General features: G+C 41.4%; 1 protein-coding gene across 3 annotated transcripts in view; it reads left to right on the top strand.

The window, feature by feature from the left end:
* The window catches only part of rnf144aa (ring finger protein 144aa), a 30,790-nt gene that overhangs the window by 4,908 nt on the left and 11,849 nt on the right, over positions 1-14,033 (top strand). For 2 of the 3 annotated variants that reach the window (XM_030718621.1, XM_030718619.1), the window contains exon 2: positions 12,652-12,802. In XM_030718621.1, coding sequence (XP_030574481.1) covers positions 12,668-12,802 — 135 coding nt within the window. In that variant the 5' untranslated portion in view covers positions 12,652-12,667. The remainder of the gene's footprint in view (positions 1-12,651; positions 12,803-14,033) is intronic. The other variant, XM_030718620.1, reaches the window with a different exon arrangement.

Here is a 14,033-nt window from a genome sequence, read left to right as displayed (position 1 = left end):
CAGCAAGGCAGGAAAGGGCTGGAGGGCAGAAAAGAAAGTGAGAGACAAAATATGCTGTTGCGGTGAGTTTTAAATGATACAAGAAAGCACTCTGTAGTGGATGATATGCTGTGATGTCGTGCCACGGCAAGACTAGAGGGAGCAGGGAGGGTCAGACTGGGGCATGAGATCTTGGGGGATCTGACTCTGTACACATTTCTGTTTTGTCTGCTTTGCAGACTCAGCGATTAGCAAAAATTGCTTGTGAATTGTTTAGCCCACTGCTGCTGGTGAGAGTGCCACTGTATCCCACAGATGAGACTCTGAGTGCCTCTCTGTTGGAGTGGTTCTCACTCCTGTTTTGACCATGAAAACACTATTGTCCGGCGGAGTGACGGCAGCGCTCACCATGCAAGAGTCGCGCTTTTTAGCTCTTGTTGTGTATGTTTTCCTCAGTAAAATGATTTCGGTGAAAGAATAAAGTTGTTGACATGACCTGAATCCACTTAAGTATGTCGGTCGGTGCTATTTAGTAAGCTGTGGTGAAAAAGCACATGCAGTTGTTATTTCTTACTTCTCTTCATGTCATGTGTTTTAGCTTTTTTGCAGATCTTGACATAATCTGCTCACTTCCTCTAAACTTTTATGTGTCAAGCAACATTTAGCACAGTGCAATGTTAGAGTGAATTTGTCCCCAGGGTGTTTGCGATAAGGCACATGTAGACTGTACATCAGTGATATGCCAGTCACACACACTGAATGTTCAGCCTGACATGTAAAGGGTATCAGTGTCGTGTGCTAATCCGTGTTAACACGGTATTATTTGACCTTACCCAGTTTAGCTCCTTTGTCACTTCATGATACGAACACAAACCCTGTTACAATTTATTCATCTTAACTCGTCGAAGCGATAAAGCAGGGTGAAGACAGTCGTATCACCTGCAGTGACATTATTTATGTTGATCAAATTACTAAAGTCCAAATAAATTAGGAACTGTTCCTATGTTAAAGATTGCAAATCTATTACAGTTTTTTTCTCAGTTTCTATACAGTCAGTGTGAGGCAAGCAGCCAGGCATCTTCTCGTCTTCTCTTTGTTCAGAAACACAGCCAGAAGTGTGCGGTTCACAGCCATTCTACCAGTGTATAAATACAGGCCTTAATTGTCAGTTGTCAGCTGCTGGTCTCATGCTGTGTTCATAACAGTTAAGATTTTGTCCATTCAGTAAATCTATTTAGCAGCCATTAGTGTACCACGGTATTTTCTAACATTTTGTTTTGTGCTAAAATTCACAACGGATTCTAATGAGTCTGATTTCAAAGATAAAATATAAAAAAAATAAAATCAAGACCAACCTGGCAGGAAAAACCATAAAATGAAAGAGCTTTACGAAATTAAAGCCAAAAACGCTGAGCAACAAAACTTGAGTTTGAAAAGCAGAATTCCTGCCAGCTGATAGTTGTTGGATTGTGTTTTGGACAGAAGTACAAAGTGAGTTTTGGGTGCATTTGCATAACAAACTCAAACTAACTTTCTTTCATAAGACAAAACAGTTCACACAGTTTCGTGCCCAGCTGAGCAGCGTCACGGGATTAGATAAGTGTTCTTTCTCAGCTAAAGATGAGCGTATTTTAACTATTTTCTTCCATAGATACAGATATAAATAATTATATTAAAAATGTCAAAACCTCCAGAATCATGACCTAAGAGTTTTTGTATCAATATCCACTGTAATTTAGTTCTAGTCTGCATGGATCCATAATCACGGAAGTCGCAAAGCAGTGAATGACAAGAGAATGCCGGCAAAGTCGACCCTTTGCCCGGCCTCTCTGCATCTGTCAATAGAAATAGGCTCAGTGTGGCATGCCTGTCATCTTCACTCAGCTTGTGAGACAATAATGTGTGCCAACGTGTTTTTTTGGGGGAGGTGAAAGCAAGCTTACCATCTCTGCTTACAGCCTCATTTTTGTCACATGTCAAATCGGTAAGAAATTAGTGTCTGCTGCCACTGTCTCAGCACCATCCATATCTTGAGTATTCTTTGTGCTGTAGAGAACTGTATGCACTCTTTCCACAGACAATAAGACTCTGTAGGCAAGAACTGCCCCTCGCTTTAGCCCCCGTCTGAATGTTTTGCTCTGTCTGCCGCTCACCAGCATGCCACTGAGTTTTCAGTCTTTCCTTTTTGTGAGATCAGAACAGCATGGTTTGTTAATTGCTGTGTCCTCTCCTCTAGGTACTGAGGGAACATCTGGTTTGAAGGAATTGGTTTATTCAAGTAAAAAGGGAAAAAAAAAAAGATCAAATGGTTTAATGCTAACAAAAAGAAGAGCTTTGGGAACTTAAAAGTTGGTGAGTGCTGCCCAACATCAAGTCTACTGGGGGAATATTTCTTCAATGTAGGCTCTTTAAAACTTAAAGGAAAAAAAACAAAATGCTACAAAATCTCATGAATATTTACACTCAGTCATTAAGTACTGGCAAAGCTTCAGCTTGTTTGCCTAATGGTCTAGTTAGGAGGCATACAGGAAAAGAGTCCTCTTTATTCCAGCTATTTTCTTGCATTTCCTCTGGTCTTTTCTTTTTACTGTCACTCCTTCATTCTGTTTTTACTAATTTCCCTCTTTTTCATGATCACTAATGTTTTCATCTACATCTTCTTTCCTTCCTTTTTCTTTTGTTTTTTCTGCCCCGTCTTGGTACTCTGCTTCATTCTAGTTTACTTCTGTCTTTTCTCTGAAGGCAACTCGACTGGGCGGCATTAACACTGAATGTGTTTCTCGCCAAATGTGGTATTGCTTTGTTGTGTTCCCCAAATTTCCTCTAGCTGTTGACACATTAATGGTAGGTGATGAGGATAATGGCAGCCATTAAGCCATTGTCACCTCTGAATGGGCTGCACTCTTTGCCTTTTTTTGCCATATTTGTTAAGTTTCTTTCCTTCGCATCGAGAAGGACGAGGATTGATTTTCATTAGATCAAAGAAGCAAATTTAACATCACTGAGGAAAACAGACTTACCCACCTGTTCTTCTGCCTGCTTATAATTATTTCCTATGTCAACAATTGAACTGGCAAATAATACCACACCAAATAACAGCATAAACAGACAAATCAATTCTTTCAGTGGCTATGTACACTGCATAGAGCAATTACACACACTTACAGGTACACCTTTCTAGTACAAGTTTGCCCCCCTTTTTTTTGCCTCCAGAACTGAATTAATTCTTTGTGGCATTGATTTAACAAGGTGCTGGAAACGTTCCTCAGAGATTTTAGTCCATATTGGCACATCAGCATCTGTACTTGTTGCAGATTTGTCAGGTGCACATCCGTGACGTGAAAATCTCGTTCCACTAAATCCGAAAGGTGCGCTACTGGATTGAGATCTAATGACTGTGGAGGCCATTTGACAACAGTGAGCTCATTGTCATGTTCAAGAAAGTAGTTTGAGATGACCTGAGCCTTGTGATATGCCGCATTATCCTGCTGGGAGCAGCCATCAGAAGATGGGTGCATTGTGGTCATAAAGGGATGGACACGATCAGCAACAATAGTCAGACAGGCTGTGGCATTTACACAATGCTCAATTGGTACTAAGGGGCACAAAGCATGCCAACAAAGCATCCCCCAAAACATTACACTAGCAGCAGCAGCCTGAACCATTGATACAAGGAAGGATGGATCCACGCTTTCATGTTGTTTACACCAAATTCTGACCCTACCACCTGAATATCACAGCAAAAATTGAGTCACCAGACCAGGCAACATTTTTCCAGTCTTCTGTTGTCCAACTTCAGTGAGCCAGTGCAAATTTTGGTCTCAGTTTCCTTTTCTTAGATGTCAGGAGTGGCACCCAGTGTGGTCTTCTGCTGCTGTAGCCCATCTGCTTCAAGGCTCATTCAGAGATTCATTCAGCCTTCAGAGCTGCCCTTCTACATAGTGTACTTTGATTGTAAAATCATTTCAGTTACTATAGTCTTCTTATCAGCAGCAACAAGGCATTTTCACCCAGACAACTGCCGCTCACTTGATGTGTTCTCTTTTTTTGTACCATCCTCTGTAAACCCCAGAGATGGTTGTGTGGGAAAATCCCAGTAGATCAACTGTGTCTGAAATATTCAGACCAGCCCGTCTGGCACCAACAACCAAGACGCATTCAGAGTCACTTAAATAACCTTTCTTCCCATTCTGATGCTGAGGCTGAGCTTCGGGAGGTCGTCCTGACCATGTCTACATGCCTAAATGCAGTGAGTTGCTGTCAAGTGACTGGCTGATTAGATAGTTAACAAGTAGTTGAACAAGTGTTGGGTGAGAGTATATTTTAGCTTGTAAAGCAGCATAAAAATCGACAGAGACAAAGTAGACATTAAACTACAGACCCCCCCCCCAGCCCCATCATTTCACTGTCAGTGTGTGTCTGGGCCAAACTGCAAGATGGAATTTGACTTTCTAGGCCCAGTGACACACACACACATACATACAGCACTCTCAATGCCAAAATACATTTGGGTGACTGTGTAACTCATCGGGGCATGTAAAAACTAGGCCTATCACAACCCTTGGCTACACTCTTAGCATTCCCCCCCCTCCCCGTGTCAAGGACAGACGGCGACTGTCCCCAACCGCTGTCTGTCAACAAAAGCAAGTCACCTTTCACTTTCAGCAATAGAGCCATCAAAAATAGTCTGTGTGTGTGTGTGTGTGTGTGTGTGTGTGTGTGTGTGTGTGTGTGTGTGTGTGTGTGTGTGTGTGTGTGTGTGTGTGTGTGTGTGTGTGTGTGAGCTCTTTGAGTTATGAAATGTAGGTTAGTTGTTCAAAAGAATAATCTACACTTTCATTATACAGTAGGGCATTGCTGTATTAAATTCAATAATTACATTAGAGCTACTAATCAACTATGCTATTACTTGTTACATAGCTTGTTCAATTGTCTGCATGAGTGTAAAGAAAAACATTTGATCCAGTGTGCCTTTGCATTTGCAAAAGCAATCCCTTGCCGTTCGTAGGTCACTCCTCCAAAATTGGAACAGTGAAATACATGTTTTATTGCAGAAGGGAACTGGAGTGTGATGGTAAAGAGCAAACTGTGTTCAGTCCAGAAGCAAACACAATATCAATATCAAGCACCTGCAGAAGCAACATACTTACTTCTTTTATAGACCTTCTATGATGCCAACACAAAGCTAGCTGCAAGAGGACCCTTGGATGCAGAGCCGTGTTCAAGCAGAGTTTGTGCTGACCCCAACAAAACAATTTGACTTTCAGAAAGTAACAAAAGCAGTGATCAGCAGGCTTGTAGGGTTGCACATTTTGAAAGCATACCTTCTACAAATAGGAATTTTACTGTAATTAAGCAGTGGTTAATGATGGAGCTGTGCTTAAATAAGAGTCAACTGACAGAACCCTCTCCTCTGGGCATCTATGTGGTAATGAGCCAGGTGCTCAGTATTTTGATAGAAGATAGCAAAGAATCAGATATGTAACTGGTTAAGATGTGTCAGCCTGCATCTTTCGGTTATGAATAAAGTAACGTGAAGCACATGCTGTTGGTCTGCGAATCCACATTGTGCATTTATGTTAAATTAAACCTGAGAGGATTTATCGTGAAATCTGACTTCCCCCTTGAAGCATCTGTGTTGCCCTTTTCCCCAGTCTCTGAAATGTTGGTGCATATGGAGCACAGCTCCTTTACAGGATGCTCATCCTCAAGAAGTTTGTTTTGGTATACCTATCTTATTAGTTCAGTTTTGTGCGTAGGCAGTGCTTATAAATAAAGTCCCCCGATGTGCCTGTTTGTTTGGTTGCCTAGGACAGACAGTAAAAGCCATAAGCTTGCACCATGAGGTGACAAGAAGAAATATCGGGCAGTAAAGGTGAGCCAAGTTAGGTTGGAAAAAGGCAAAATTGGCAGATTGCCCGTCTGTCTCTCTCGCTTCTCTGCCTCTTTTTCCTCACAGAGATAATATGGCATAAACTTAAAGGCCTCACTAATTGGCCACAACAAGCAGGGCTGGGCTTTTGACGGAGGAAAGGAAGGAAGGAAGGAAATGGGGGAAGGGAGGAGCAGAGAGCAGAATCACTATGTGGTTATTTCAGATATATGATCTCCCGTAGATCACTGCGCAGACATCTCAGTCTGCAATGTTTTTTATTTTTTAATTATTCTGTAATAAACAAGCAAACTACATCTTGCTAATTGCACTTAAATTTCAGACGATTCAATAACCATTTGTTTGTATGGATCCTGCATTGAAACGAATCACGCTTTGTGAACATTGATGCATTCCGGTGAAATGCAATTAAAGGACTGAGTCCAGTGGGACGACGGGGAAAAGATTGTAGCTGTTTACCAGACAGAAATATTATTCAGCAAACTTGAGAAAGATCTGGTTTCACTGATCGAGCCAGTCCGAACGAAAACTGTTCATGACAGCTGGTGTTATATCATTCCTCTCTTAATATTCATTTCTCTGTGGCAAAGAATCACACAGGCCAACATTTTACTGCATTGTGCCGTTCCCATCATTTAGATGGAACAATATCAGCTGTTTTCTCTAGCTGAACACAGTTTACTGCATGTCCTTCATCACACTGTCTCTGGCTGGTCTGATTGGGTGAGAGCAGACTGAAAGACATTTTTGTGTATGTCCATATGTATGAGATGAAAATATGTGGTCTGTCTAAACTTACAAAACAGTTGATGGCTGCTGTCTTTCTTTAATGTCAGCCATAGCTGAGCTGCATATAGGAGCCTAATGCAACACTGTGATGTGACATGACACTGTGCCCAGTTGAGAATAAAGAGCTGATGTAGTGATTTTTTTTTTTTTTCTTCCTTTTTTCAGTGCTTGCCTATCTGCACAAAAGCAAATGGCACGATAGATATTGTACACGCTGGTGCATTATAACCTCTTAGCTGAGTTTGATTCCTAATGGATGTAAAGGCTGCATTATTATTCAGTGTGAGGCTGCTTTCTGAAGCATGTGAAAATGTGCTCTCACTTCTAAACTCCGTATGAGGGTGTTCAGGTGAGAATTAGAATTTGATTATGTTCTGTACAGCCTAGGAAGCAGCATTTATATGGGTGCAGATGCTGATCAGAAGATGGCACTGGGAGTGCTGTGTTGACATTGGTCTGGCTTTTTTAAGGGTGTCAAAGGGTTTCTTTGCTGTTTTGTTTTTTTATCAATTTTGGAGTAAATGTCACAAATGACTGACACACTCCAGATGCGTTGTTTGGTTTCAGAACTAAAACTAAAGTTTTCAACAAGCAATAATATGTAAATAAAAAAACAAATCAAAGTTTCACAATTCAGCAGGACTTTGACTGGAAAAACACTCTAACTGTTGCTGATTTGTACAAACATTTCCAAGAAAGGAATTTGCAATCCTGCTACTCATCAAAAACATGTTGGCATGTAGTTATTCACCATTTCTCATTACTACTACTATGTAAATTTGCATATATGTTAATTCAAGCTACTAGTACTAGGTTGGACCCCCTTTTTCCTCCCAGAGCTGCCTCAATTCTTCATGGCAGAGACTGAGCAAAGCACTGAAAACATTCCTTAGATTTTGGTCCATGTTAACACAATAGCATCATTTCAGCAGTTCATTTAGGCATTTCTTTATGACTAAATGCTTTAGTTGCTGCCATGTGTTTGGCTGATTAGATATTTGTACAAACCAGTAGTTGAACGGGTGTGCATGTAAGCCAATATACATAAATTCCCTAATAATTAAGAGACGTAATGCTTCTATGCTGATCATGTGTGAGTCTGTGTTTGGTCTTGCATCATGGTCCTTGTAGGTTGCATGAAAACCTTGAAATCATTGAAGTGAGGGCAGCTTGTGATGTGAGGCTTCAGGCAGTATGCTTTGTAGTTTAGAATTAACCTCGGGTGAACTGCTAAAGCCAGGTTCTGCTGTTACTTGCATGCTTTTGTGTGCTTGTTTGACTGTGTTTGGGTTTGTGCACTGTAGTTGACCTTTGCTTAACATAGCATGTCAAAGATTAAAAATCTTTAATGGAGGGCATCATATGCCTTCTACTGCGGCAAGAAATCCCATTTACTTGTTGTTCCCTGGAGAAGTCAGTCACTCCTCCATGACTATTTCCACCCCTGTTATGCAATTGTGTGTGTGTGTGTGTGTGTGTGTGTGTGTGTGTGTGTGTGTGTGTGTGTGTGTGTGTGTGTGTGTGTGTGTGTGTGTGTGTGTGTGTGTGTGTGTTTGTCTCCTGGACATGGAGTCATTATGGCATGTGTGCTGCTTTAGCCAGTTAAGCTATGAGTAAGTGCTTTTTAGACTGATGACTGACACATGATGGCCACTGCTCAGAAAGGATATTTGATTCCTTGGTCTCACTTTATTAATCTTTAACTCTCTGACCTGACCTTTTCCGACTTATCGCACTCGGGAAGGCTATATTTGAAACGATAGCACAAGTAGTCCATTGCTTTGAATATTCTGTGCATCTGTGTGCGCGTGTTTTTCTCAGTGATAATGGACCGTCTAGTTAATAATGCAGCAGAGGGGATCGCACTGCACCACCTTTTCTCATGAAAACTCATTTTTTCTTTGTCATTCTATCTCGCTCTTTGCTCCTCGGGCCATGTCGGGGTTTTACGAAACCACTTCATTTGTCCCCATCGACCCAGTCTGTCAGTATTTGCACAGCTAATATAAAGCCTGGGATTAGAGAAAAAGGTTCAAGTATAAAAGTACCCAGTGTATTAGAAAATCCTGCTCTCTAGAATATAAATTACATCAGTTAGTATCAATGAGTAACTTAGACAAAGAGCCAAAAAAAGAGACTCATTTCAGTCCTAGTCCTAGTGTTAAGCATCTGTCCTGTGAAGTGTCAGTCCAGTCCTGTGAATGGGTTTCAACTCTGCAATCATATCATATATTCATTGATGCAGTTTGTTGGTGTTGCATGAAATAGTGTTGTCCAGGTTTGTGAGGCTGCTTCTGCAGCTGCATCAAATGTTTTTTATGACTCAAGTTTCTGTAACAGTTACTATACGTTTGCCTCTTTAGAGTTGTGTTTAATGTTTTGCACATTGACGATCCAGGCTGCCTTAATGTGTTTACATTCTTTCTGGCTTTCTGTAAGCATTATATGTACTTTCAAAGTATCTGCCTTGTATAATTTTTAAGCCAGTAAAAAGGGCCGTTACACACCATTACACTAAGAACAGCTAAATTGTCTGGCTGCATTTGCAGTTGAGATGTCATTAATTTAGTGCTAAAGTTTCTTTTGATTTTTTTTTTTTTTTTTTTTTTCCCCGTTTTGGCCTCCACGCACTCCCCCAAGGGTCATATTTGTGAGTTGGCACATCCTGATAACAAATTGCCATTTAACACCTACCTACATAAAGGAACTTCCTCACCACTCAGTGCTGGTCAGCATGATGGATGGATGAATGCCAGGCATTTTGAGTGAGTCAGACATGAGTTGCATCTCATTTTTTGTCTCATTTGTCCTCTGTTTTTCTCACTTTGCAATTTCCTCCTGGGTCCTCCTACCTAAAACACGACAAAGAGATACAAAGCAGGAAGAACTGAAGAAATCCAGTTTTGATAAATAAGACATTTGCCCCAGTCAAGCAGCTGATGAATTAACATCATTTTCTAGTAATAGTTGCCCAACTGGAGAGTTTGAGTTGACAAAGCGAGTAATGACACATTTTATATATTATGATGTAAACCTGTTCTTTTTTACAAGCAATTTTCCATGTTAATTTACATTTGCATTTAATTATCATTATCATTGTTGTTATTATTATTATTATTATTATTATTATTATTATTATTATTATTATTATTATAATAGGATGGATGGGGAGGCTGTGTCACTATGTGCTGAAATAGTTTGGAAATATTTTTAGTCTAAAGAGAGAACCATTTTTGCAAACAATCCAAATACACTCACAGACCACTTTATTAGGGACACCTATTCAACTGATCATTAATGCAAATATCTGATCTAGGGCTGCAACGATTCATCGATTAACTCGATTAAATCGATTCTAAAAATTTATCGACACAAATTTACTGTGTCGATGCTTCGTTTAAACTCTGCAGCGCTCAGCTGTCTCGGTGTAAGCGGCGCTCCTCACTAGCATTAGCAGCATTAGTGCTGACGTTTTTTTGTGGGTTTATTGGGGGCTGGCAAACCAACATAGAACTGTATTACCGCCACCTACTGGACTGGAGTGTGAATCACTCACGTATACACAAGCACACATTCTAAAAAGCTCTCCGTCGCTGCGATGGATTTCATTTAACACAGAGTGGATCATCACTAGAGTTGCCACCTGTCTCGTAAAATACAGAACCCCGTATGTTACGGGACTCCGTGGAATACGGCTCCGTAACATGCCGTGTTCCGTACTTTACGGGACGGGTGGCAACTGTCGCTGACATGCATTTCCACGCCTCCACTGCTCTCTGTGTGTCTGTGTGTGTTGTGCTCGCTGAGAATTTCAGCTGCTATTTTTGTCTTTACTTCAGCTGTAGCTACCAGAACTAGTTTGCTAGCGAGCGCGGGCCATTAGCACTAGCGATGGTTCGGTACCGGAAGGCCCGCCCCCCAGGACCGAGGGGCTCCTTCAAAATATTTTTTATACTTTAATCCCTTATCAGTGACTAAATATAGACCTGCAGTAGAAACGTATTTTCGAGAATGCTTGTGAATACAAAGCATTACACCATTACTCACACATGCGCCATGGCTCCCGCAGCCACTAGTTTTTCAAAACACTCATAGCAGGCAGCGGTTTTAACTGCGCAAGCGCAAAGAGGCGAAGCTGTGACGGTGAGCTCAAGTAGTGAAAAAGGAAACGTTTTTCCAGCGTCCAAAACAGCAGCTTTTTCTTTTAGTAACAATCATTAAATCTGTGAAACAGCTGGAGGTCCTTCATCAAGCACCTGATCAGCAAGTGTTAAGGTGAAGAAAAGAGAACTTTGTAGCTGCTCCATTCACCGCTGTTTCTTCACATGGCGAGAAACTGCATTACGGAAGTTAAAATATGCAGATAAACTGTTAATAAAAAAAAGTATTTCTTATCCGATTACTCGATTAATCGCTGGAATAATCGATAGAATACTCGATTACTAAAATAATCGTTTTATGCAGCCCTAATCTGATCACAATGTCAGCAACTTAATGAGAACTTAAGAACAGGAAACTGAGGCTACAGTTCACACACTGTTGCATAAACAACATGAAAGCATGGATCCATCCTGCCTTATATCAAAGGTTCAGGCTGGTGTTGGTGGTGTAATGGTGTGAGGGACGTTTTCTTGGCACATCTTTGGCTGCTTAATATCACCTGAGCATTGTTTAAACACCACAGCTGCCTACCTGAGTGCTGTTGCTGACCATGTCCATCTCTTTATGACCACACTTTCAATGGCTGCTTCCAGCTGTTGAACACGCCGTGTGCAGCCAACAAATCTGCAGCAACTGTGATGCTCTCAATCAGCGTGAACCAAAATCTCTTTGGAATCTTTCCAGCACCTTGTTGAATCTATGCCACAAAGAGTTAAGACACAAAAGTATACATAATAAAGTGGCCAGTGAGTGTATTTTGCTTTAAGACACCAGGCGTAAGTCTACAGAGATATTTACCACATTAACGGATTGTCGCTCGTATCATTTTGTTATCCTAGAATGTGTCATCTGTGGATTGCCTTTACCGCTAAATTTACAGCTTAATGAAGTCAATCTGTGGTGGATGCAACGACCTGCATTTCCCAATCTACTTAGAAGGTGTAATGTGTTGTTAAGAAGGGAGATGTGAAGTGTGCTGTCTCTCCCATCTCTGACTAGCACATTTAGACAGCACAAAAGTCCATGGATATGAACTCTTCAACCCGTCTCCTCCCACTTGCTTCCCTCATCCACAAACAAGCAGCTGCACATTGAAGCAGACTGTGACCAGTGAAAGCAAACTGCGAACTCTCCATGTCTCTTTCCCTCTGCCACACTCCCCCCCCCCTCCTATCAGCGCACCCTCCACCTCCAAAATCCTCCTTTAGCCAGTTGCTAAGCAGCACGGGGAGAGCTTGACAGCGTTGACGTTGTGTATGTGCGGGAGCACTTCCTGTAAACAGCCGAGTGGGTGCTCTCTGCTCTCAGCTATAGAGAGAAGGAGAGAGTGAGACGGCACGGCCTAAAATAACCCTTTCTGACTCTCACAAGAGAGATGGAATGACGTGCAGTGAAGGGAAAAAAAAAAGTGTAACTTCATTCCAAGTGAAAATTTCACAGGGAGCTGAGAAAGCTGTTGAAGATAACTACAGGAGCTTCAGGAGCTTTTGAACTGTGTTTTCTGTTATGCCAGAAAGCATGAGGCCTGAAATAAAAATGAACAGAGCTGACAACGGCCATTTAGGCAGCGAGCTTGTGTCATTCTGCATACAGCAAGTCTGTTTGTGTGTGTGCAGCCTCGCTGGACACAGGTCGTAAAGCATTGTGTCAGAGCAAATCTTGGATAGGGGATTTATTATGTAAATGGACAAAAAAAGCATTCTAAGCTACATAGATTCTCTCTTTGTACCCATTTGTTCCTCACTTTGCTGCACTGTTTCTCAGGATGCATTGAGTTTAACTAATTGTAGCTTTCTGTCCTCTTCCTCCTGTATCTTTTGATGTTTCAGCTCGGTGGCGGTGAAGATGACCACGGCGCGGTACCGTCCCACATGGGAGCTGGCCGTGGACCCTCTGGTGTCATGTAAGCTGTGCCTTGGAGAGTTCCCTCTGGAGCAGATGACCACCATCACACAGTGCCAATGTGTCTTCTGTACACTGGTGAGCTTCTTTTTTTTTTTCTTTTTTTTTTTGATGGCAGTACCATGGCCTTGGGTACTACTTTAAGGAACCCTGGAGTCATTTTTGAACCAGAAAAAAGAGATTATGCTACTCCCATATAAGATACTCTTAACTGACAGCCTGTTAAATTCAGAATTGAATTGAAACCTCTCTTTCTTATACACTAAATCCTTAGTGATAAGGTCCCATCATATCTTAAAGAAGTGAGATCGGCTCTTTCTCCTGTGGAACCAGTTTGAGTTTAGGAGTCAGACATCCTCTCTGTTTATAAGACTAAGTTTAAAACTCTCCTTTTTGATAAAGCTCATAGTTATGGGGGATCATTTGACCCCATCCCTTAGTTATCTTGCTATAGCCGCAGGCTGCTGGGTTCTTACTGTATTGCACTGAGCACTTCTCCTCCACTCGGCTCATTTCAGTCCCTGTGCATTTATATGCCACTATTGCATCACATTAACTTTTGACTACTCACGCTTATAGTTTGTTTTTTTCCTGTTTGTTGTTGCGGGTTTCTCCATGCGCCACTTTCCCCTCACCCCTCCTCACAGCAGAAGGCTGTCCCTCTGAGTCTCATTCTGAAGAAAGTTTCTACCTTTTAAAGGAGAATTCTTCTTTCCCACCAATACCAAGTGTTTGCTCGTAAGGCATGGTGCGATCAATGGGCTTCTCTGTTGTTGTGAACTAGCATTATATAAATCATTTTTTATTGAACTGAAATTGTACTACAAATGGCAAGAAGCTTCCTGATGATATTTAAAACTAGAGCAATGTTTTTTTTTTTTTGTTTTTTTTTTTTTAAATGCACTTCAAACAGCATAAATCTTTGGTATATTACAATCATAGTGTGGAGGATCTGCCTCTGCATTAAAGTAAATGGAACTTCTGCAGTAAACTTCGACCCAGTAAATGTCATACACAAAAATGGCTTCAGTATCTGTTATAAATCTCGCATCCTTCCAGTGTAACAGCTGAGACTGAGAAATGGTACCTCCCCAAACACACACACATACCCCCCCACCTCCCCACCCCCACTGGTTACCAGATGTAAACCAATCTTGTCCAAGGATGAGGAAACAATGCTCGTGAATGACAGCTAAAAATAACTGCCGCTTCCTAGAACTGGATCGCAGCAGCAATTGCCAAAGTTCCATAAGCACACTTTGATCCCCCCACCGTGTGGCTGAACTCGGGAGTAAACATTTTGTATTTA

The sequence above is a fragment of the Archocentrus centrarchus genome, chromosome 22 (genome assembly GCF_007364275.1).
Source record: "Archocentrus centrarchus isolate MPI-CPG fArcCen1 chromosome 22, fArcCen1, whole genome shotgun sequence".
NCBI lineage: Eukaryota > Metazoa > Chordata > Actinopteri > Cichliformes > Cichlidae > Archocentrus > Archocentrus centrarchus.
The sequence above is the reverse complement of the archived record's forward strand: the minus strand, read 5'-3'. Positions and strand labels throughout refer to the sequence as shown.